At 39.0% G+C, this 24,811-nt stretch overlaps 1 protein-coding gene across 3 annotated transcripts in view; it reads right to left on the bottom strand.

Annotated features, from left to right (window-relative positions):
* Positions 1-24,811, bottom strand: part of norpA (no receptor potential A) — a 64,187-nt gene that overhangs the window by 18,795 nt on the left and 20,581 nt on the right. For all 3 annotated transcript variants that reach the window (XM_032439632.2, XM_070208616.1, XM_032439631.2), the window contains 2 exons: positions 373-1,130; positions 228-287 (listed from right to left, as the gene is read on the bottom strand). In XM_032439632.2, coding sequence (XP_032295523.1) covers positions 228-287; positions 373-552 — 240 coding nt within the window. In that variant the 5' untranslated portion in view covers positions 553-1,130. The remainder of the gene's footprint in view (positions 1-227; positions 288-372; positions 1,131-24,811) is intronic.

The raw sequence follows: 24,811 nt of genomic DNA, 5'->3' as shown, positions 1-24,811 counted from the left end.
ATTGCAACTGTCTCATAAATTTAACATACGCAATCGGTTCGTATTGCAATCAGCCCAATGTCTAAGTTACTTTGACTGCCACTCTAGTTGCTATTGTTGTTATTGAAACTTATCCCTTTACAGATATTGCCACTAGCAATGTTCCTATTACTGTTATGCTTACTGTTACTATTGTCATAAGCCCTTTTACTGTTATCAATTTTCATTCTTATATTAGCAGAACTTACCTTTGGAGTGCCACCTGCACGAATGTCGCTCACTTGACACAGCTCGATGACATCGCCATCCTGTTGAAAAAGAAAGCAAGCAAAATGGAATGAAAAACAAACGGAATATTCAGGTATATTAAGTTGTCGGGGCTGTAATACATACCCGTCCCTCACTCTTCCAATACAGGAAGAATCCATACTCATCGACTTTAAAGAGAGCATCGCGCTCAAAGTCATTCTCCTTGGTCTCCTTCTCGTTCTCAAACCAGCGGTCGAAGACGCAGCCAGTTGTCAGTTCCGGTGGCACCGGAATGATCCAATCGAATTCGTATTTCTTGGTCATGATATATACAGCTGTTGTTAAATACTATGTTTGTGTTTGTGGCTATAGCTATAGCAAAACATATATGCACATCTATATGTGTATGCCTAACGGTATGTTTGGTATATTGTTTGTGGCTTAGCGGTAAATCGGTTTATCGGCTTATCGGTGTATCGGTTTATTGTTTTATTGGTTTATCGGTGCTATTGAACCTACGTTTGGCTGTCGTATTGGCGTATTTGGTGTTTTCTTGGTTATGGTTACTATTTCGGTTTGGCAACACTGACACATGTTAAATGGGGCAACACATTGAGCTAACTGAGTGTTTGACAACGTATTTACGATAATTTATACAAATATATAACTATGTTTTCTTCAGTTTTTGTAGGTCACATTGTGTTCTTTTGTTACAAAGTTGAACTAATTTCCAGTTATTTTCCTATCGCTTTTTATTTTTAATTGAAATTTGAGTTCTAGTCACAAGTTTTAGTTGTTGATGTTAGTTTATAGTTAACTTTAAGCGTATTTGATTTGGTGTTGTTGTTGTTGTTGTTGTTGTTGTTATTATTGTTTTTGTTGGTTTTATTGAAATTGTTGAGCTGCAAGGAAACAAAATATAAATACAAATTAGAGAGTTTTGTGCAAAACGGAAGCCTTAAATTAAATTAAATTAAATTGCAAGGAAATATAAAACACAAAGAAATGTTCAGGAAACAAAGTGGCAACGATTTCGGCATACCCTGTAAGTATTATATCACAGCTATACCTTGACCAGGAGATGAACACAAGAATAAGACAATATAATATTTTGTTGAAAATGTGTATTTTTAAAAACAGTCAGTATACTCATGTTTTTACATATTTAAAACAAGAAACTTCGCCCATACAGCCTTTGCCCAAAAGGTGAGATCGATTTCCAGAAGTTAAAAACACGGCTCAAAATCACGTTCACAAAGATCTTAAAAAACACGTGTGAAATCGATTGGTGGATAAAAAACAGTATAATGCAATCGATTTCCAATCTTTTTTCACGCTTGCTTGGACGGATTGATATACATACATACGCCTCTAGTTAATCAATTGTTTATTGGTTCATAAAGGAGGTTTTAAATGAAGCCGTCTTTGTTTACAGCATATTCCCCATTTAGTGCTGCCATTACAGGGTATAGAAAACGGGTTGGAGAATCAAATAAAATTGAATGCAGAAAACACTTGGCTCACATACAACAAAATGTCCGTCCAGCTGTATCCTGGACTGTTATTTGGCTGGGGGTTGTGGTTGTGGTTATGTTTGCATGCTTGTCCCCTCCTCGCTGTGTGCGGTTGCGTTGCATTGCCAAACTGAACATATGAGGCGAATGTGTGTGTGGGTGTATGTGCAACATCTCAAATCTAATTGAAAATTTGAGACTGGAAATTTCAATTTCTGTATAAAGTTCTCGCATGTTCAAAAGCAGGCGGCAAAATGTTTAGATATACCAGCTTTTATTAGAATTCAAACTAAGGACTTTATTTTTAATAAATATATTTTTAGATTCTTGAATTCTTGAGAACTATATACTCAGTTATTCTTATGTGTGGCTTCTAGGGGATTGAGAAAGCCTTCTGTTATATAGCTTGAGCCTTAAGCAAAATGCTAGCAGCATATTTGTATTACAGACACAGTAGAGAGCTGCTAATACACATATAAAAATTAAAACACTTACGAGTGGGGCACAAATATTAGCTGCAAGAGATAGCAAGAGAAAGAGAGACAGAGTGAGGGTAAAAGAGAGCGAGAAAGCAAGCGGGAGTGTAACAAAGCAAAGCAGCCAGTGAAACGTTTATGAAAGAAAAGAGAATTGAAGGGAAAATGAGTTAAGGAGTTAAGTATTTGAAGAGGACTGTTTATAAGTAAATAGGAAAGATTTTTCAGTGGGTCGACTGCAGAATAGAAACAAATTAATAAAGGGAACACAAAGAGAAAGAGAAATAGATAGACAGAGAGAGAGAGAGAGAGAGAGAGAGAGAGAGAGAGAGAGAGAGAGACCATTCAGACGTTCTATGGCTAAACAAAGCAGCCAGTGAAACGTTAACGAAAGCAATCAAACGTTACACTTTAACGAGCCAAAGAAATGTGTGTGAAGTAGAGTACACTCTATAATAACCAGCAATGGTCGTTCGTAGCAGATATTCACCTTATGGCAAGCGAGGGGATTGGTGGAAGAGCCAACTGAATTGCCTATTAGCATTATACAAATGCACAAAAGCAACAATAGTAACGCACAGACTTACGAATTGTTCAATTGGCTCTGCAATTTGTTGTGCATGTGCCAAAAGAGATTTACAATTCCAATTTTTTTTCGCTTTTGCTTCACACTTTTTTATTTGACAAGCACTCGACATTGTCCTTTGCAATGCAATTGTCACGCCTCTCAAAGAGCCAGGCAGACAAAAAAAAAAAAAAACGCCTTGGACTGACTGATTGCTTGCCGGTGTGTGCATGTATAAGATGAGTGTGTGTGTGTGTGTGCGTGTGAGTGTGTGCTTTCACATGACTTCAAATTCAATGAGCTGCAAAATGTTCGCTCATTGTTAAACTTGAAGCTCGTTAGCGCCAAAGCCAGCCAGCCAGAGGTAAGCGAGTGCTGTGTCTGTGTCTGCGTGTGTGTGTGTGGATGTGTAAGTGTGTGTGTGTGTGTGGTTGTGTGAGTGTGAGTGTATACAAAGCGGATATGATTTCCCAGCGTATGTCAAAATACTTTCACGCCCAGCGAACATTTTATGAATTTACGTTCTTTGCGCTTTTGAACTTACCCAAAAAAAAGAAAAGAAAAAAAAAATAAACACCGTCGCGATTTTCACAGATCGAATCAAATGCGCAGAGATATGGAAACTTACGGCTCAAGTTTCAAATAGCTCAATAACGAGTTGATGTAAGCAAGTTTTGTGTTTACAATTTATAAAGTAATCAACCGAAACATATCCTTAAATTACTTTTACGAAATTACTTTTGCTGAATTAGATAAATTATGACCTATAGGGTGTTCTTTCGTTCTGTTTGCATTTCCACTCGAAGCTCCAACGAATTTTAATGGAATTCATACGTTTCCACTTGGAACTTATGTTTTTTTTGTATTTTAACAGAAGTTATGTGAGTTAGTTGAGGGTTTGCCTCATCATGCTTACCTCCTTTCTCTCTCTCTTATAAGCCTAAGCTCTATATATAAAACTGTTTGTTCCGACTAACTGAGCTAGGAAGCTGAAATTTTCGTCATGTGATGAAGGTGCAGTTTAAGACGGCGTTTGGGAAGTTCCACTCGCATGTGTGGAAAAACCGCGAAAATCGTTTGTATGACACTATTTTGTTTACTATCCGATAGGCTTAAAACTCATTTTCAGACTTCGCAAAAAAAATGCATTTCATTTTTACAAATGGGGATCAAGATTTGAGTCTGCATATAACATATGTGTATGCCTGTTTGTTCATATATGTATGCATGCTTGGTATGTATATATGTAAGCAGGCAAGCATGCATACATGTTTGAATACATGTCCGAATACCTACATACATGCACACATGCATACATATTTTAACATACATGCATGTATGTATGTATATATGTATGCATTTTTGCATAAATAAATATATGCATGCATGCATATATGTTGTGTGCATGTCTGCATATATATGTATGCATGTTTGTATGTATTTATATATATATATATATATATATAAATATATATATATATATATATATATATAAATGTATTCGTGTCTGTTTGTATACATGCGAACTAGCATACATACATACATATGAACTTACATATGCAAGTATGTACATATGTGCATATATACGCATGTACATTCATACATGCATGTACATTCATACCTGCACACATATATGTATGTACACGCGTACATACACTCATATATGTACAAAAAAAAAAACAATTCCAACAAATATACCAAAAATTAACAAAAAAATACCAAAAAAATAAAACAACACTACGAGCTAAGCATGGAAGTCTGCAGAGCCTACATAAAATTTTGAGAATCGAGGAGTAGAGCACTTGGTAGAAATTCGTTTTGCTTAAATTTGCACAGCGACAAATAAACTTGATCTGCTTTTGCCATTAGAAAACAAATATGCATGCATACATATAGACATCAATGCATACATACACTAACACACACACGCCCATACACAAACACACATGTATATACACACACTCAAACAGACACACACATATATAATAATTATAACACTATGCTAATCTATGCCTGCAAATCAAATTCATATTTTGATACACTCCATAACACATAAACGCATATATGCACACATAAATTCATACATACATACATAGATGCATAAACATACAAATATCTAAACGTAATTTGTTAATAAGACTTGCAAATTTGTCAATTTATTTCATGATTTTTTTTTATCTAATTTTAATATTCAATTTTATTGGAAGTTAAGCTTTATCATCTTCTTCTGCCTGTTGATGTTAATGTTCTTGTCGGTGTTAAGTATTTGACTAACAATTTGCAGCAACAATATTGTGAAATCCGTGTCGGCAGCTAATTTTCATAAGATTTCACTGGCAAACGACTAACTGACTATATATATACTCAGAAATTGATAGACATTTCTCTGATCTAATCAGAAATTAATGGAGATTTTTCTAAATGATACCAAATAATCAAACATGAAAACATGAATTTGCTGAACGATTTGAAATCGCTAGCATAATGCGATTTGAAAAGTAAATCCATCCATATTTGTGATTTCACTACAAATTTTAAGTTGAAATATATTTTCAAGTTATCATAATAAATAAAAACCTGAGGGCGATATTTTTGCCAATACAAAGCAAATTCAAAGATAGTTTATTGCAGGTAAAGAGGCAGCACAACTATTCTTAGACAAAGAGCTCCTCTAGTCCATCGTTAAGGACAGGGTATACGCACAACTGTGGGCGTTTACCAGCTGCATGAGTTCTTGTAGTTTATCGCTTGGCCTTGCCATTTGGCATTAAATGCAGACACAAAATCAAAGCATTGCCTCTCGGGTCAAACCACTGCCCCCTACCAACTAACCACACACAGTGCCACGCCCCATCGCACATAAAGCAAAGCACACCTCGCCTCGAACGCCTCTGGGCACCTGTGTCAATATATATGTATATATGAGCTGCAAAAGTTTGGCGCCCCAACTTGAAAGGTAAGCGCAGCGTTGATGGCGCCTGCAGGGTGTGGGTTGCAGTGGGTGTGAAGTAGGACAAGAAATAACTTGCATAAACTTGCCCTCAAAGGACTCTCGCAAACACACACACACACACACACACATACGTATAAACGACGCACGTACCGCTGAAAGTATGCTACAAATATGCTCATTACGTGCGCTCCAAGTGGCAGAGGCAAGCCCCTCTACCCCCCTTCGTGCCTACCCACTCCTAATTTGCTCCACCCCTTCCGCACGCACGCCCCTGACAAGCCATACGCACAGCAGCGACAATGGCTCAATTTATTATTGCATTTTTTGTGGCCATATTTCACCTATTCGCGTTTTTTTTTTTTTTATTTTTCATTTTCGGTCGCTGCAGGCGGAGCCCGTGCATTTGGTTGCATAACTTCGGGCAACTAATCGAAGATTTTAAATTGGGGTTTCATTGAATTTCAAATTTGAAATTGAGTATATAAATGAGCCGATAAGTTCCCTTCATTAGCTCTTAATATTGATAACTATTATCGAGACTTAAATAAGCCAATAATTAAAAATGCTTTGCTAAATCGATGTGAAAAGGACTGTGTATAATTGAATCAAAACTGTGGCAAATATGAAGTCATCGATAACTGTTATCGATTGCTGTTATCGAAAGGGAATTTGGCGTTGGATCTTCAAATGGCAGAAAAACAACCTTAGCAAATTCAAAGTTAGCATCAGCTTATACATTGAAATGTACAAATAAAAATAGTAAGATCAAAAAAAATTAGTCAGAAAATAATTGATAAAACAATGTGACAAGCATTGAGTTATCGATTCTCAATTTCGATTGTTGTTATCGAAATAAAATCAAGCGAAACAAATGCTTCTTGATATTTGATTATTATTATCGAAATTGAGACAAACTTGCGAATATATGTAAACGAATTGATAGATAAAAAGTTGTTCTGTTATTTCGAGAATTCGAGTGTCTGTTATGGTAATAATATATACTTGACTGTGTCAAGTTCTGTGTACGACATGGCTATTATCGATACACATTATCGATTGCTTTTATTCATTAGCATTTGCCGCCACATATACGCGTACCGATATCGTAACTGTGTCAATAACGAGTTGTGCTCTTAAAATAAACGTAAGCCATATTGAATCATGCAAGCACAATTAATTTGTGCTTTTAGGCCAAGAAAGTTATTTTTGCTACCATATTGATTACGTACAATCCCCTTCCTTCCACCATCAGCCCCTTTCACCGCGACTCATTCACAAAAAAAAAAAAAACAATGATTGTCGTCCTGTTAATGTTATTCTTGCTACTGATTAATATGTCTCCATACAGTTGTTGTAGTTGTCGTCGTTATGCCCCAAAGCCATTGCAAATGGCCTAAAAGGGTATCATGTTTTAATGTGAGCTCTTGTAACAGGCAATGGATGAGAAGTGTACTCATTCTTGTGCAAGCCCATGGAAAGCTAGAGGCAATAATTATTATTATTAGACTAGAAACTGAAGATTGAATGAGGAAATTTATATATATTATGTTGGGCAACGGAAAGATGTGCTACTTCTGCTGTAATTGTGCGTGATTTTCTGTGTGTTAATGCATGGAAGGAAGCTATAACGGAACGGCACTTGGCGCTGGATTCAGAGTATGTCACAGTCGTGCACACCTGACCTGAGCACTCTGACTTGTTATTGTAGTAGTTTCTGTTGTTGTTGTTGGGCATTAGTTTAGTTGCCAAATTGAATTTGGCCACATTGCGTTTGCGTTTACGTTTACGTTTACTTTTGTGAGTATCTGTGAAATTGGCATTTCAATATTTGATGAGCTGCTGCCACAGCGCACAGGTAATAAAAATGCTGTGCCCCAAAGGAGCTTGAGGGGCAGAGCTGGATTCTTGATTGGTTAAAGTTACAATATACTTGACCTTGTTGCGTATTGCAGGCGGAAAAGTCGAAATTGAAATTGAATTTGAGGCATTCATCAATGAAAGTCGGCAAATGCAGTGCATGACACGCACAGCCTGTCAGACAGCGGTCGAGTCCGTTAGTCAATCAGTCAATCAGTCAGTCAGTTAAGCGGCCAATCAGTGCGTCAATCAGCTGAGTTGAGCGCTCAATCAGGGCTGCCAGCAGCAACATCAATCAAACCTGAGCCTGCGACAGGGTTTGCCTTCCAGTCCTTTACGAAAATGAAGAAAGTTTGTACTTTTTTTTTTCCTCTTTTTTTTTTTTTACTCGGTTCTGCAGCAATGGAAAACTTGTTGAAATGCACATAGCCAGTGAGGGGGTGGGTGGGTGGTGGAGCTGGGTATGATTGACGGGCAATAGGTTTTGCCTTAAACAAACAAACAGCAAGTAAGTCCGTTGCAGACGAACGCCAGCTTTAATAGGCCAATAAGTAAATACCCTGTTTTGTTTTTAAAGATCCATCGATTTTTTCGATAAATAAACATATGTAAATTTTATAAACTTTCGATCTTTCTTTCACCTAGAGCTTGTTCCAAATTCTAATCTTTCTGATTTCTCCGATCATTTTTTCGATTAATCTTCTTTTTATCATTTTAATATTTCCAATTGTATGTCCCTTGCCTATATACTCTTTATCAGCTTTTGACCTCGTAATATCGTGTTTCTTTTTCTGAAAAACAGTTCAAACAAAGTTGCAAAAGAGGATGCTTGACTATGAAAATGGGCATTGCAGCCATAATAAAAGAACTGCGACTCCAGAGCTGTGACCCTGCGACCATACAAAAGTGGGCGCAACAGACAGCTATTTGCGAGTATACTTTTAATTCGGGGCAATTCGGGGCATGAAAATCCAATAAAAAAAACTGATTAAGAAACTATGGAAGGAAATAAAATGGAATGGCAATAAAATTCTAATGCCTTAGCTACAGCGCATAAATGTACTTTCATATAGTACATTTGTCGAGTCACAGATGGTGAGTGCACACGTAACCGGGCATATCCATTCAAAGCCTTAAGTACAGGGTATAAAAAACGCATTTTACACTGCAAAATGAACGCAGGAAATATGCCAAATGACTTATCAAGCAGCCAGTGCATACAATGTGAGTGTGTGTGTGTGTGTGTCTGTGTGGGTGTGCGGGTGTGTGGGTGTGTGAGAGTGTGGGTGTGTGTTGGTGTGCAGCTGGTTAAGGGTGAGCGTTGTTTATCTCACTTACATTCTCTGTCTTTTTCTTCCGCTTCTGCTGTCTCCCTCTCTCCTTCTGCCTCTCCCCATCTCCCTGCCATATATTTGTCTCACAGCCGCCCTTTGGCTGCTGCTGCGCAAAATGTCAAAGTTCATAATATGATTGCATACTTTCTGGATGGCAAATGAAATTTCTCATGAAATTAAAGTGAGCATCAACCACAACACTCACACGCGCACACACACACACGCACACACACACACGCGCACTCAGAGTTTGCTTTATTATTAAATTTGCAAAAAACACAAAGAACAAAATATTTCCCGGCAAAGAATAACAAGCGAACCGGCAGGAAGCCAACAAAGAAACGGCAAAAAACAAAGAAAAAAAAAATGAAATAAAATAAAATCAAACTGCACGAGTTCAGTTTTAACCAGAAAATGCTATGTGCATGTGTGTGCGTGTGTGTGTGTGTGTGTGTCTGTGCGTGTGCTGCAAGGGCGGAAAATTTCGTTAAAAAAATGTGTGGTATCAACAAATTGTATTTTTCTAGAGAATAATATGTGGTATCAGAGCCTTGTAATTGAGTTTTATGCCTGCTTTAGTGCTCGTAATTGATTTAAGCAAAATTTGATTTATTTACTTAACAAAAATTGCATTATGCGAAAATACAAAGCAGCTTTTCATTGTTCAATAGGAATTTGTATTCCTAGACATTCTAGGGTTAGAATTTTAAGCAAAATATTCGTTTCAACAGAACAAATGATCGATAATTTAAGAGAACATTTAGTTAGGCGCATGAGGAGTATAAGGAAGGCAAATCGTAAAGCCGTATACCCTGTAGCTATTGAGAGTGTTAAGAGTGGGGAGACACTGGGTATGATAGACCATATCCGACACCGTCAATTTCTAAGTTCTAAATCCAGTTCTAAATTATCGATAAATATCGATTTTTAGACCTGGTATTTTGAGCATTACTTGTTAATGCCAATGCCAACGTAGGTTTTCCTATAAGATACACGGATTAAGACTACTTTATTGTTCTTCTGTTTATCTCAGTCGAACCCGGCTTAACAGATCGAGCCGGCTTAATGTGCTGTATATAAATGATATATTTATGGAGTCGGAGCCAGTAGCATATCCGCCAGTTACATACACTTACAATGCTGCTGGAAAAGTGTATTGATTGGGAAACGCTACAATTTTGATAAAGTTGCGAATCTGGCAGAGTTGAAAATAAGAAAACTTAACCCATTGACAATGTTATTGCTTGTCACTTTTGGCTTTTGCCCACATTTGTATGCCACAAGTAGAAAGAGTTAATATTTGCAGCAGCGGGAGATGCGATCATAAAATCTCTTATTGCCATGGCCAATGCAGCAGTTGCCCCCTTCCCCCTCTCTGCCCCTTTCTCTGCGCTTCACACAGCGCAACCTTTGGCGCCAGTTGCCCCCTTTCAGTACCCCCCTCGCCCAACGCCTGACATAGCCAGCGACATTTTGTCACGCATATCCGTCCAGGCACGCAACAGATACCAATTCCCTCCCCCTGCCGCCCATACACGACCCCCTTCACCGTAAAAAATCAAACATACACGCCCACTTTTTGTCAGGGGGCTGGCTAACAAAATCAAAGTCTTGCGCACGGTCAAAGCCATTGGGGGCGGTGGGGTTTCGGGGACAGCAGCAGGGCATCCTTCAAACAAAACTGTCAGCAACTGTCAAAAGAAGTTAAGCGAAAACCAACAAAACAAAAAAAATATAGCAAAGCAAAAGAAAAGGACAACAGACAGAAAAAAAACGTAAAAGAAAAGAAAAAGAAAACAAAAAATAAACAAGCGATGTCAAAAGAAAACAAAAAAAAAAGCTGGGAAATTCGATTTGTCGAAGATTAAATACCCTTCTCTACAACTAAATGGAATGCCGAACCATTTGCCTTGACGAACTATAATGGGATATATCCTATATATATATTTTTTTCAAGTTTCAATTTGTTCGATCCGTGCCCTCCGAATGAGGGAAGAAGATTGCGGCATATTTACAAGAATGCGATATTCACAATGAAGGCATATTTACAATAATAGGATCTTTTCAATGATGGGAAGGAGGAATTTAAGCAATTCCGCTCGTAGATAGGTTGCCGGGGAGGCGCCTCTCTCTCTCTCTCTTTGACGGCGTATCGCCTGCTGAAGAAGCTTGTCTGATCCCCGACCTTTGCTAGGCCGGCAACCTTGCGTGCTGCCATGGCTCGTCTTAGACTACTTGGATAGACTTTAATAGCCAGTCGAGCTTTTGAAACCTCTTCAAACCTTTTGCTCTTCTTGCTGAGATCTGATCAATGGTGCCCCAGCTAATCTGATCTGATGGTGGCAAGCCACAGTGGCGCAAGCGGATTGGCCACGTTTGAGAGAAGGCCATCGTGCGAGTCCTTGTCAAACGCCTGTTTGACATCGAGAAACACTCCAACGCAGTATTCCTAATGTTCGAATGCACATGGTTGACTAACCGCTGGAGCTGCTCAGGGCAGCCGTGAGACTTCCTAAGGTCTGATTGTCCGAAGCCTGAGCATGGAATTAAAAATTCTTATTGACCCAAAAGCCAAAAAAAAACGTTGCTTCAAAAACCAAACTGTTCATGAAGATATAGTATCTCGATTCGGCTGATGGCTGCGAATGTTTATACATAAGCGTATATTCGAATAAGAAATGTGCATACCCCTTGTAAGGGTATGCAAAAACAACAAAATGCCATACACATTTTCATAGGGGCTCTCTGCACAGCCCCCTTTACCAGAGACTCCTACAGCACATGTCTCGGTTTCCCGTTGCCGGTTCCCGTTCGATATCGCCGCGAGAGATGGAGAAAAGAGGGAGAGAGAGAAACTCGGAAGAACCGGGATACCGAGCAACTGGCTCTCTGTGATTTACTGGATGGCACGTAGCAGGCGGTTTATTTTTAGCACCTTGCCACCCCCAAGCCACACACCAGAACAAAACAGAACAGAACAGAAAAAAAATAAATGAAAACAGCTCACGTATAGCACCCCGTAAAGCCGTCCCCACAAGCTCAAAGCTCACAGGCTGCGTATCTACCCAATCTCCGTATCAAAACAATACATCATCATGGTTGGGGGCGCCGTGGGCGTGGGGGGAGGGCGGTGCGGTAGAATTACGTTGTTGTTGTTGTAATTGTGAATATTAAATATATGACAATAAGCATGCTCCAAGGCGAAAGAAAGAAGATGGCGGCAAAAAACAAAGCGAACAAGAAAAAAAATACAAAACAAAAAAAAAACGGAAAATTAATAAAAATAATATAACAAAAAAGTCAGCTCCAAAAGTTTTGCGCGGGCTTGACGTATCTTGGGAAACATTTCGAATTTTGCTTCATTTTTTTCACAACCTTTTTGAGGTTATTTTTTGAGACCTATAAAGGGCATATAGAAACTTCATCCTACCCATCATGAAACAGAATTGGAATTAACAAAATGTTTTATTTTCTATCAAAGATTTAAATTTATAAATAAAATTAAATATTAAATATATATTATTATTATTAAAATTACCTATTGTTGAAAACCTATCGTTTCTATATTTCAATTTTATTAATAATAATTTCATTTCATTTTAAACTAAATCAAATTGTTCAAAATAAAAGTCAATATAAATGGAAAATGCCGTTTTTGAAACAAGTTGATTTTACTGACGGGGTATTAAATCTTCGGCAAACTTTTCTTTCGATTATGATTTGTGTTTTTTATTTTTCTTCATCTTTTTTTTCAATATTATTTCTTTTTTTTTTTTGTAGCTCTTTGACAAGGGTTTGAGCTTTGTGCTGGGGTTCAGCTGGGGCTGCTGGGACACTGCATGAGGTCTGGGAGATGGATTGGTCGCTAGGTAACAGAGCATAAAGCATTTGTACTAATTTGTCGATAATTTTGTTATGCTCATAAAATAAAAGAAAAAGAAAAAAAAAAAAAAAAAGGAATGCAAGTAGCTAGCGACAGGGCGCAAGGACGCAAAACTTGAAGTTGGGTGCTGTTCGAGTTGGGGTCCCAAATAGAGTTTATATCGATTGTTGTGCACAATTATATTTAATGAGCTTTTAATTGAATTGATTTTTTGTTATATAAATACACACACACACACACACACACAGCAAGAACGAAGGACACTGGCAAAGCGAAACCAAAGTAGAGTCCAGTGACAGAATGATGGATATTACGGGCCATCGGGAGTCGATGCTTCTGCTCGAGCGGGTCAGACAAACAGCGAGCCAATTTGGCAGTAGTTGGAGTAAAACGTAATAAGATGAAGCAAGCGGGATATATAAGTATATTAATCGTAGCCCATCTGACGCAACCAAACAAAGAGAAAGATAAAGCCGGTCGGAGGGCGAGAGGAGATTATTTCGGGGTAGAAAGAAAGATTGAAAATGTTTTAGACCTTCAAGATTGTTAAATGCAGCAGAGAGGGGAAGTAATGACAGATAGATGGAGCAGAGGTGCTTGAAAGCGGTAGCCAGAGCAGAGGTGAGAGTGTGGAGACAGAGACAGAGATAGAGACAGAGATAGAGAACATGAACATGTTGCAAAAGACATGAATTAACATGCTTTATTAAACCGAAAACTTAAGTCACAAAGAAGTCACAGGTTGTTGCTGTCAAAGTTAAGCAGCACTTTGACATGCTGTCAAGTTTGATGTCAACTCGTTCAGCTGAGCAGCGCTAACAGAGTCAACAACAACTTTAACGTGTACTTCAAATGAAATTTTATTAAAATGCAGAACCTACTCTTCTTTCCATTTGACATATTGCAAATTTTCATTCTAAGTATAATAAGTTTGGCGTTTATGAACCGTTCATAATAAGTAGAATTTTCAGAAAACAAAAAGATGACAACCAAATATTGGCAAATGCCAAAAAAATCACATCAAACTGGCAAATCGAAGACAAGGCTTGTTTTCACACTGGGTCGACTAGATAGATATAGAGAGAGCGAGAGTGCCAGAGAAGGTGCTGCAACTTAGGTCTGACATTGACTTGCATAATGAACACCAAATGTCAGCCAATTAAGTGCGTTTACGGTTGAGGTCGCAGCTTCTGTTACATCGTGCAAGCTCCCAAGTCCTTGGTTTTGACGGTATCCTTGAGCGGGCAGGCCTTGCCATTCGTGCAGTTGCTCGCATTACGGCATCTGCTGTTATTACACGCGCCTCACAGCCCGCTTAAACGTAACACGCGGGGTCATTGAGGTGACTCTGCAAATGCCTGGTCGTTGGGGCCTGCTGCTGCTCGTGTTGCATCAACATGGTCGCCTATTGTGTGTCGTCAAATGGCCTGCTTTCGGCGGGGAGGGAGTGGAGCAATATACAATGCGTTAAGCTGATAGAAGCCCCGGCCCTTGCCGCCACAGGCGGGTGGCAGAAAGTGTGTGGGATAGCATGGTGAAGCAGTAGGATAACAATGTAGATGACAATAAGCGCACAAATGGATATAAACAGCAATATTTTTTTGCACTTTATACAATTTATTGTGTGCGTTTGCCTTTCATCTGTCAACTACTACAACGTGTTGTGGCAAAGGGGGAGGCGGCGAATAGTGTTCGGCGTGTGGTGGGGATTGGGGCAATGCGGTGGGAGAATGGGTGGGGGCGGGGGGGGGGGGGGGGGGGGGGGGGGGGGGGGGGGGGGGGGTAGAGGGGGGATTTAGCTGCTAACAATGTACAGCAAATTGCAATTTCATTTTATTTGCTGCAACTTTATTTTCCTTTCTTATGTCCAAGTCATTTTATATTATCATCGCGAATTATTCACTTTAATTTGGCATTTGGCAGCGGTTGGCGGCGGTTGGCGCTACGAAGCAGCTGCTAGCTGGTCGTGTGGGTGTTGGGGGGATGGGCGACATGTCTGGCCAGTGGAAATGCACCAACAAGACTGGACAATTTTGACGATTGTGTCGTGTGCGTGTGTGTGTGTAATTAATGCGCTTAAAAGGCATTAAACGAAATTATGGTCGCAGCTGACAATGCGCAAACTGCAACAGTGAAAGCGGGCAGAGAGCATATGACGGCGCAATACACTGCGAAAAAAAACGCTTAAATACGCACACACAGAGAGAGCATTAAGCAAGACTTTCATTCAGAATATTACTTGGATGTCGCCTATTTTACCTCCTGGACGCTTGCTTTTGCATTTGCTGCATCTTAGTCTCAAAGGTCAGAGTACTCAGTTCTGGTGTGTCTGAGAAAACTTTTCGTCAATATAAATATCAATCACAAGCTTTTTTTTTGGCTTAGCCCCACATCACGTACAGGAAATGTGCTCTCAAGTAACTTCGGTGCTTATAATCCGATTCAGTACTTCAAAAGGGAAACCAAAATTTGCATATGCCAAAGCGCAAGGCTCTAAACTTATACCTTCGAGGTTTTCCAATTTCCTGGAGAGTTATCTCCATAAGTGTAAGGTTCTTAATCTTATATATACTATACAAAAAGTTGGGTGCATCTTAAAATGCTTAAAATGCTTAAAAAAACATATCTCTTAATTGATTTTAATCAATCAATCAATTAATAATTTTATATGAAAATGGGTGGAGAACTTCTGTATATACGAATATATATGTACATATATTTTAAATATAAAGTGTCTGAGATCAACTCAGTTCAATGTCTTGATCAAGTATATATAGTGCATACCTACTGGAGCTTTCTTCTGTCTGCACAAGAACATTTTACACTTTTCACTTCGGTTCAAGATTCGGATCGTGAACCTATGTAAACGTTCATGTCATACATCTTTTATATATATATAATATATATATCACTCGACAGACAGAATATCTCTTCTTTTCAAATTAAGTTTTTACAGGGTATGAAAAACACCAAAAACTAAGGATAAGCAACTGGGTTTTTGTTACAATGCAACTGACAGCGCGAAGAGGGACTGTTGGTTGGGTGGGCGGCTTTTGGGGGCAGGGCTGCAATGTGTGTGGGTTGGCGGTAAGCGGGACTCGTGCCTGGAATTAAAACTTTTGCGCAGCCAACTTTTTGACAAGCTTTTTGTTCTGTTTTTTTGTTTTTTGCCCAGTTTTTTGCGCTTTACGCAGAACTCGTGCATCGGATTTGGGTATTCAATGAGCTTCTTTTCCGCAAAATAAAGTGTGAAACCGAAAAAGGTAAAAAAGAAACTTAAATCAAATTAAAAATAAATTGAAATTAACTTGTTTTTATTTTCTTTATTTAGCAGCTCCTCGCTTCTCGGCTTGAGTGCTGCTGCGTCTGACAATTGCCCGAATGTCTTAATTATAGCGCCGGGCATAATCACAGCGAAATCCCTTTGAGTGTCTCACGTACCGCCTTGCTCGCTCGCTCTTCCTGTGCAGGTTGCCTAATAAAGTGGCTTCATAAGTAGCTTGTACATTGTTTGTTTTCCGCTTGCTATTTCTCGTTCCTCTTTCATTCCTCTCTCTCTCTTCCCTTCGCCTTTCTCTCTTCCTTGATTTTCTCTATATCTTATATTTTCTCTCACTCTCTCTTTTCGTGCCTCTCTTTCTGTCTGTTTCTTTCTCTGCTTCTCTATCTTCCTCTCTCTCTATCTCTCTCTCTCTCTTTTTCTACCTATCCTTCTGTCCTCGTAGCCCTCTTTTATTCCTTCTCTTCCTGCGCTCTTCATCTCTCTTTCCGTTTCGTTTTTTACTTTCTCCCTCTCTCCCTGTTTTAATCTCTTCCTCTTGTAACTGCACGAGTGCGATGTTCGTTTTAACTCTCTTTCACCGTCCCTTTTTGCGTTACATTCGTAATCGTTAAACTGGCAGTGCTGGTTTGTCATTGAAACATTATTAAAACCCTTTATTCACGCATTGTTCGTACATCCACAATTCGTTTGATTAGCTTCCAGATATAAATGGGCACACACCAGATAACAAAACTGTCCGCTATCAAAGGCTTTGTAATCCTCAGCTCTCACTGGTTGCCCGGTGGCAAGCCAATCGAGCGTAATCCAACTTAATTCCAATTTCCATACATTCGCGTTGCAATTCACGTAGCTGGCTGAGCTAATCAAAATGCATTTTGACTGGCATTGCGGAGCGTCCGACCTCAATCGATACCCCCTTTCGGCTATTTATTAGTGACAATCAGCAAAGTTGTCGCTAATCCCAAAAATAACAGCTGCTGCTCCCCCCAGGAATTCGTTTGTGCCAATGCTACTGGCTCGAATGCCATAAATTAGCCCAATATAGAGTGCAATGGAATTACGAATTGCATTAATTAAACATGGCTAACGATGGATTGAGGGAGGGAACCGGTGGAAGGGGGCTGAGGGCATGTTATAGCAGAGACAGGATGTGCAACTGGCAGGCAACAGAAATAACCTTCACCTGGACACCGACAGTGGCAGGGGCGGAATAGTGGGCGGCAGTGACGCCAGCGCGAATGCAATTCGAGAAATGGACACATGGCCATGAATCTGAGCTTGTATAGGTGTGCGTGTGTGTGTGTGTGTGTGTGTGTGTGTGTATATGGCGATTGCATTACGTGCGCGTAATCAGCTTAGTTGCTGTCATTTAATCAAATAATCATAGCCGGACTCCTCAAAGTCGACCCCCGTGCAATTAGTGAAGCTGCCAGGCGAGGTCAATACTGGCCGCAATGGAAGGGGATTTTGTAACCAAAATACTTCGCTTAATATCCTGTTTCCACAAGGTTCTGACGTCTGTTGGCTTTTATGCGATGACTGGCTGTTCGCACCATTAATGGCTATTATTGAAAATTGATAAGCACAATTAATTGGAGCACGCCGTTAAAGGAATGCTTCTTCTTCTTTTGAGTGCAAATATATGGCTTTAAAAGGAATATATTTAAATGCAAGGCTTTGCCTTTAACAAGTATTTACAGGCAGCTAAAAGTAAAATGTTTCTAATCAGTGTATGTTAAACGTGAACCTATCTACTCAATTTGCTGTCTCTAAAAGATATAATTTTTCGAGTTATCCCCAAAACCCTAGTTTGCAAATCGATATTTATCGATATTTATCGGTAAGGGGTAATGGGGAGATATCGAAAATGAGATAGGCTCCTTCTGATGATATATTGTATGATACAGCAGAATAAATACTTTGCATTTTGAGCGACTAGTATTTCGAGTCGACTTCATTCAAAGCACAGACGGACAGGCATATCGATATTAATCGAAACATGGCGCAGCTCAAACTTCAGCACCTCGAATACCTCCACCTTTTTCAGTACCCAGTCAAAGCGCCCTTGATAATACTCTCATAGCCCTAAATCTATATAAAACAACTGTTTACAACAGAACCCATTCCATCCGAAACGTTACACAGAGTTAGTTATCGAAACTTCTAATAATATTCAAAATTCGCAGTTTTTTTTTTCAATAGAACTTTTTGATAAGCTTGCGAGCAATGTCAGAATGTTCGCTGACCATTATGATTGGCGCCATTGCACGTCGCATGCTGCAGGATCAGGACCATAAGAAGCAGGAGCAGGAGCAGAAGCTGCAGCAAGAGCAGGAGCAGCAGCAGGAGTCTAGACCCAAGGAGTCCATGGGTTGCACGAAGCTGAAGCTACTGCTGGAGGAGATCAGCAAGGAGCTGGAGGGACGAAAATTCAACACGCTCAATTGGCAAATGGCCGAGTGCCAGGGACTGCTCGAACAGTTTCACTGCAGCAATCGCAAGATCTACAAGGATATAAAGCTCATTCGTCAAATTATCATTGAGATGCGTAGGCGAATCGATGCAACACATCTTATTGAGCCCAGGTACGGGTAGCATATGAGGCTGTATAATAATGTGGAATTTCCTTAAAGCTCTGCCAAGCACGGCAATGAAGCTTAAAGCTTTACCATATCGCCTCCACAATTGGGGACACGGGCAACCCGCAAACATATACCTACTTAAAGCTCGGCTTTTAATTTTTGTAGAACCTAAACTATACAAGGAAAATCTAAAAAGAAATAGGTGTGCTTTATGCTTTAAATGCGACCTTTTTGTTTGTTATCGATAGTCAGGTTAATTAAATAAATAAATCCTTTGTGTATTTCTTTAAAGAGCTTAATAGAATAGATAGATAATAAAAGAAAGTATGCTTGAGAAGATATAACATAAATAATTTTGAGAAAGAACAAATAAGAAAGGAGAATCTGATAAATAAGAAAATATTTTGGAGAAAAGGGTAAATATGACAAAAAACTCAAATACAAAGGGAAAATTTGAGAATAGATGTGAAAAGTTATACGAGCAGAACAGAAACAGAACAGAGAACTTAGACGAGTCTAGTTTTCATTTATTAATCGAGGGATATACAAAAAATTTACGTAAATTTAAAGGTGACAAAATAATTGTACTATAAATGTTTTTGCAAAAATATTTTATTGTATTGGATATCAACAATGGCATATAGTTTACTCTCTTTTCTTTTCCCAAAAGCCAGACTTTACAATCTGATTGCTCGCGGTCTCTCTTCCACACTCTCCTTTCGTAACGTCGCTTTCCCTTTCCCACAAGCCAAAAATTACATTTTGACAAATTGCGCTCCCTCTCTCACACTCTGCACTCATTAACATGCCAGAGAGCGCCCGCTGTGTGCTGCGTTTGATCAAAGAGAGCGCCACAAGCAGCAGCAGAAAATGCGACTAGATGAAAGAGCGAAAGTACCTAATGCCCATAAAGCTACGTAAATAAGCTTTTAATTAGTTTAATCCAAACATAATTAAATGCCAACAAAAGCAAAAACAAAAATAAATTAAAAAAAAAAAAAAAAAAAGAAACATAATAACAAAAATGTCATGTAAATTGGCTTCAAAGCGTTTTGTGTTACAGATTTAGAAACCTTAATAATGATGCCCATAATAATACTTAAGAATATGCCACACAAACCTCCCACCGCCAGACCCACAAGCACCTCTCCACCCCCGCTCAGCGGCCACTCTTCCGGGGCACATAGTGTTGTTCGTTGAGTGTTTGCAAGTCACTTGAATTGTTCTTAGAATTTCAGTTGCAATTGCCAGTGTTGAGTTATTTGCGCGGTTCGCTATTTATAGCCGCTGTCTTTTGAATGGCATTCCAGGCGGCCAAAACCCACGCAGCGGTGGGTGGTTCGGTGGTTGGGTGGGTGGTTCAATGCTTGGATGCTTGCCGCTGTTCGAGCGCAATCGTAAACACAAATTTTGCGGTTACACGTGCGGACATATTCATGTTGTTCTTGCTCTCGTTGTTGTTGTTGTTGTTCTTGTTTAGTTAGTTGGCAATTAGATAATGATTTATTTTTGCATACAACAATTTGGTGGAAATTGCTGTGTATGTGTGTGTGTGTGTGTGTGTGTGGGTGTGCGTGTGCTGTGCAGCTGCCATTTGAATTTTGATTTATTTACATGCCACACAAAGTTACACGCGGAGCTGGGCGCTTGCTGAGCACATTTTATTTTATTTCATTTCATTTTCTTCGCTGGACATTCGATTCATTGGCTCACAAGCTAATGCATTGCCCGGAAATTCGTTGCGGGAAGCTGGTTTTCCACATTCTGGCAAACAGATCTTGGTTTCCACCTTGGTCTGTCAACAAATACATTTTCCAATATCGATCAATGTATCAGTGTCTAGTATTCTGTTATAAAACCTAATCAACCTATCTAACAATAATAAATAATTAATTAGCCCACGAATGGGTATTAGAGATTCGAATGGCATTGTACATTGCGTTTCGCGTTTGCGGAAGCTTTCAGTTCTAAGCGACCACTGGCTAGTGAAACCGAATAATATCCACATTTGCTTACACCATTCGAGCAACAAATAGCTATTCGCTTATATCAAGACTTTGTTTATGCCAGATGCATAAATAAGAAATCAATTATTTAAACAATCTGCAAATTAAATTCAATAAAAGCATGCGATTCGTGTCTCGTGTTTTTGTTTGGAATTCGTGCTCGTGTTCTTTCTGCTTCTAAAGTCCATCTCCAATTACCCGAGACGCCGAATGGGGGCGCCAGTGCACGCATGCATGGAGTGCAATAGCCGTGAGCTTTTGCATGCGCATCTTTGATCTTAGCAAACATTTAAATACCTTTTGATCATGAAAACATGAAAACATGAAAATGATAAAAACAAAATACCTGAACTACGCCACACTTTTTTGTCTTCTTCTTGTTCATTATGTATTCTGCCTGTCCTTATTTTTTGTTGCTTTTAATGTTGGTGGGCCATAAAATTAATTTGATTTATTTATTAGCTGTCCATTATTTGTTTATAAACAATAAAAGCGGCCGAGAAGAATGCGCATTTCAGGTTCATGAATATTTCAAGTAACAACAGCAACAGCAACAACAACAACAACAACACGAGCTAAATAAAAGCAACAGCTATGAAAATCACAAAGAAAATGGAAAAACCAAAATCATTTTTATGGCAAATATTTATCTAACAGCATTTTAGGCGCTCGACTGCGCAAAGTGTGCTAAGGTAGGTGGGAAACGAGGGGCAGGCCAACGGACAGGGTGGAGAAGGGGCGCTGGCAAAGTCAAACAAATGCCTCGAGGTCGTTTCATGTTGATATATTAATGTGCGTTAATTAGTGAAGGCCGGCGGGGTAGCTTTTTTTTTTTTCTTTTTTGGATGGGGTGGGATGCCCATTTCTGATTATGTACTCGTACTCCCACATAGCCATGCATATAGATAGCTAAATAACTTAGATATGATACTAGCCAGACAATTGGTTCGGGCCAATGCGATAGATAGTTCCTCGAGTGGCTTGCCATGAAGTGTTCGGTGTTCGAGAAAGCGAACCATATATCGTGCATTCAGCTGTCAATCGATAAGCGTTAGATAAACCAAAGCTCTCGATTTATAGAACTTTTCGATTTACATACCGAAATCCATAAATAATTGCTTGTCCCGGCTGATTGGCGACGTGACCTCAACTGCCTGCGTGGCTTAGCTGTGCGAGCGTTGAACTAACAAGCGGAAGTCCGCTGGTTCAAATCTAGCACGCATAAAAGCTAAATTGATTTTGTGCAAATGTATATAACAGTCAGAAGGCAGCATATATATTCTCGATCAGCAACTGTCTGTCCGTCGATCTCAGAACCTGGATTCTTCTCGTGCCCACGCAGTAGTTTGTTTCCGATAATCGATAACCTTGTTTCTAAGCAATCGATAAACATAGATATCGATATCCTGTTTTTCGAGCAAATCTCTTAGGCTTTACGATTCAAAAATTCGTCATTTCGATTTCACATAGATTATACAAAAATAATTTACTCAAGCCGCCGGGCAAGGGCGGGTAATTTCTTGAAGTATATATATCGTACTCATGCGCATTATCGGCTTGTACATGCTCTAAACGAATATTTACCTTCTTCTATAGCATGTTTAACAATTTATTGCATAGTTTTGGGCTAGAATCAAGAGATTAAGCAGCTCATTGGATGATTAGAATGAAAAAGCAATATAGATAGTAAAGTAAATAGTTAGGTACGAACAGGTGTTCGGTATTTAACTGCGTAGATGTTCATATGCCCAAATCCTAACCCTATACATATGCCAAGTATCTCTTTTTATCTTCCATAGCGAGAAATCGGCGCAAAAAAAAAAACATTGTTTACTCAACAAGACTTTTTATAAGCTTGGGTGAATTAATGTCAATACGATGTAGTTATTTACATAAAAATGTTTGCGACTGTCGTATATGTATCCCCCCGGCGACACTTCTTATTATCGCCTGGACGAAATGTCGTCCATTTCCCCAAGCGCCACTTACTACCTCTGTTCGGTTCCAGAGACAAAACAATTGAAAGCAAAGTATTGAAGGTGTTCTAAGCTCGTAGAGATACTTTCACAGATAAATTGTAGAACAATCAAATGGATATTTAGTTATTGGACTAAAACATAATGTGATTATAACTGCAGTATTGTAAAACATTTGTGCTATATCAAAACAGTTAAGACTTGGTTATAAGCCCGTTCGAACTCAGTTATTATTGGAGTTACAGCTGGCAAAATTGGGATGCCCGAATAAGTGGGCTCTCAAATAATGAAATTGAGTTTCATTACCTTAAAAATTAGCGAAAAGTCCAAATATCTTACGTCTATTAACATCATTTGCATCATGTATCAATGAAGAATCAGTTCTTATTGAAGATCTCCCATAAAGTTGTTGTGCTTTTATTCAACAATAGAATACCCCCTCCCACAGAGCGCGCCTATGGGGTGTCTTATATTCTTTTTCGGGTTAAGCCAAAAACCCGAGACAGCATAAATAACGCACTTGTTTATTATTTTTGATGAAGTGCTGATTGCTTTTGTTTTCTAGCCAAATTGAAAGCTTAAGTAATTGCCAAGGCAACCAGATTATATACAACCATGCATACATATATAGATATATGTATATATATGCAGCTGCTTTGGTACATCATTTTTGGGGCTCCTTTGGCGCTTATTTTGGGGCCGCGTCAAAAGGTTAAGCACGTCAAATTTCAGACGCCAATGAGCCCGGCCTGGGACCAAAAGGTAACCAGGAACAGGAAAACCCCAAGCAATTTTTTTTTTCGTTCTGTTCGGTTTTTCTTTTCTTGTTTTTTTTTTTTTTTTGTGTTTTATTTTTTTGTTATTTTCATTTCTGGACTTGGCTAAAGTTCAGGGTCCGGTGTCTGTTCACTGACCACGCTGTGAAAATTGCGTGAGTTTAATTGCGTATCAAAACACATTTCAGCGGGGGGTTGCTTTGCCACTGGGAATTGGAATGGGAATGCATGGGTGTGTGTGTGTGTGTGTGTGTGTGTGTGTGTGTGTGTGTGTGTGTGTGCGTGTGTGTGTGAAAAGGAGGCCAGCGCAACGGCAAATAAAGTGAAAAGAAGCCAAAAAAAAAAGGCGAAGCGAAACGAAATGAAATGAGAGAGAAAACAAGTTAAATGATGATTGTGAATTGTTTTCGTACGTTTCGTTTCATTTCGTTTCGCTTCATTTTTGCTTCTCAACACTTCTCACTTCATTTCAGTCTCTTTTTCCTCATCGCTTTTTGTTTTCTTGCTGCTTTTATTTGCGTATGGACTTTTGCATAAACAGCCAGCGAGAACACAGAAAGCAATAATTTTTAAGTAAATAGCATCAAATTTGGACGTGCTAAAAGTTAATGAGCGGCCCGGAAATCATTTCCAGTGCTGGCAACAAATGATGCCTCCCAAAAATAGTCGGACATGTTTCTGTTGTTGTTGTTGTTATTATTGTTATTGTTCATTCGGGTGGGCGAATCCAAATTTGCGCTCTTGTGACTGGACAATGAACTTCCTGCGGAACGTTGACAATGGAACAAGTGAGTGGAATTAATGAGATTAAATATTGCACGCTATTTTCTTGCTGTTGGGCATCTGCAGAACGGACTATGTAAATTGAAGGGTTCCTGCTGAAGTTAAGGCTGGAACGGAATAGGAAGGAAACACCATTTATGTAAAACACTGAACGTCGGACAGCGGTCTAATATCATTTCGCTTGGAATGAAGTGGAAACGGAACAAAAACAAAGAGCTTGAATAATTTGATAATTATTTGTTTTAGTTGTACAAATATTGTGGCAATTGAAACGGAATGGAAATGGAACACCTCACACAACTGATCAAAATATATATAAACCGTGCTGGCTTAGTAACGATTGGAATAAAGTGAAATAGAACACAAGTGCATAGAGATATCGAAATATGGGTAACGATAGAAAAGTCTAGTTATTCCGAAACAAAATAAGAATGGAACAATAAATTTATTTGATTGATGTATAGCTGTGGTAAGCCAAATACGTGCGGAATGAAATGGGATTGGAACAGTATATATATCTGGTATATTCAAATACACTCTTTCATATTTATTGCTCTCTGATAAGCTACTTCTTAGAGCAATTTTAGTCATCGAT

The sequence above is a fragment of the Drosophila virilis genome, chromosome X, assembly GCF_030788295.1.
Source record: "Drosophila virilis strain 15010-1051.87 chromosome X, Dvir_AGI_RSII-ME, whole genome shotgun sequence".
NCBI classification, from domain to species: domain Eukaryota; kingdom Metazoa; phylum Arthropoda; class Insecta; order Diptera; family Drosophilidae; genus Drosophila; species Drosophila virilis.
This window is presented reverse-complemented; position numbering and strand designations above follow the sequence as displayed.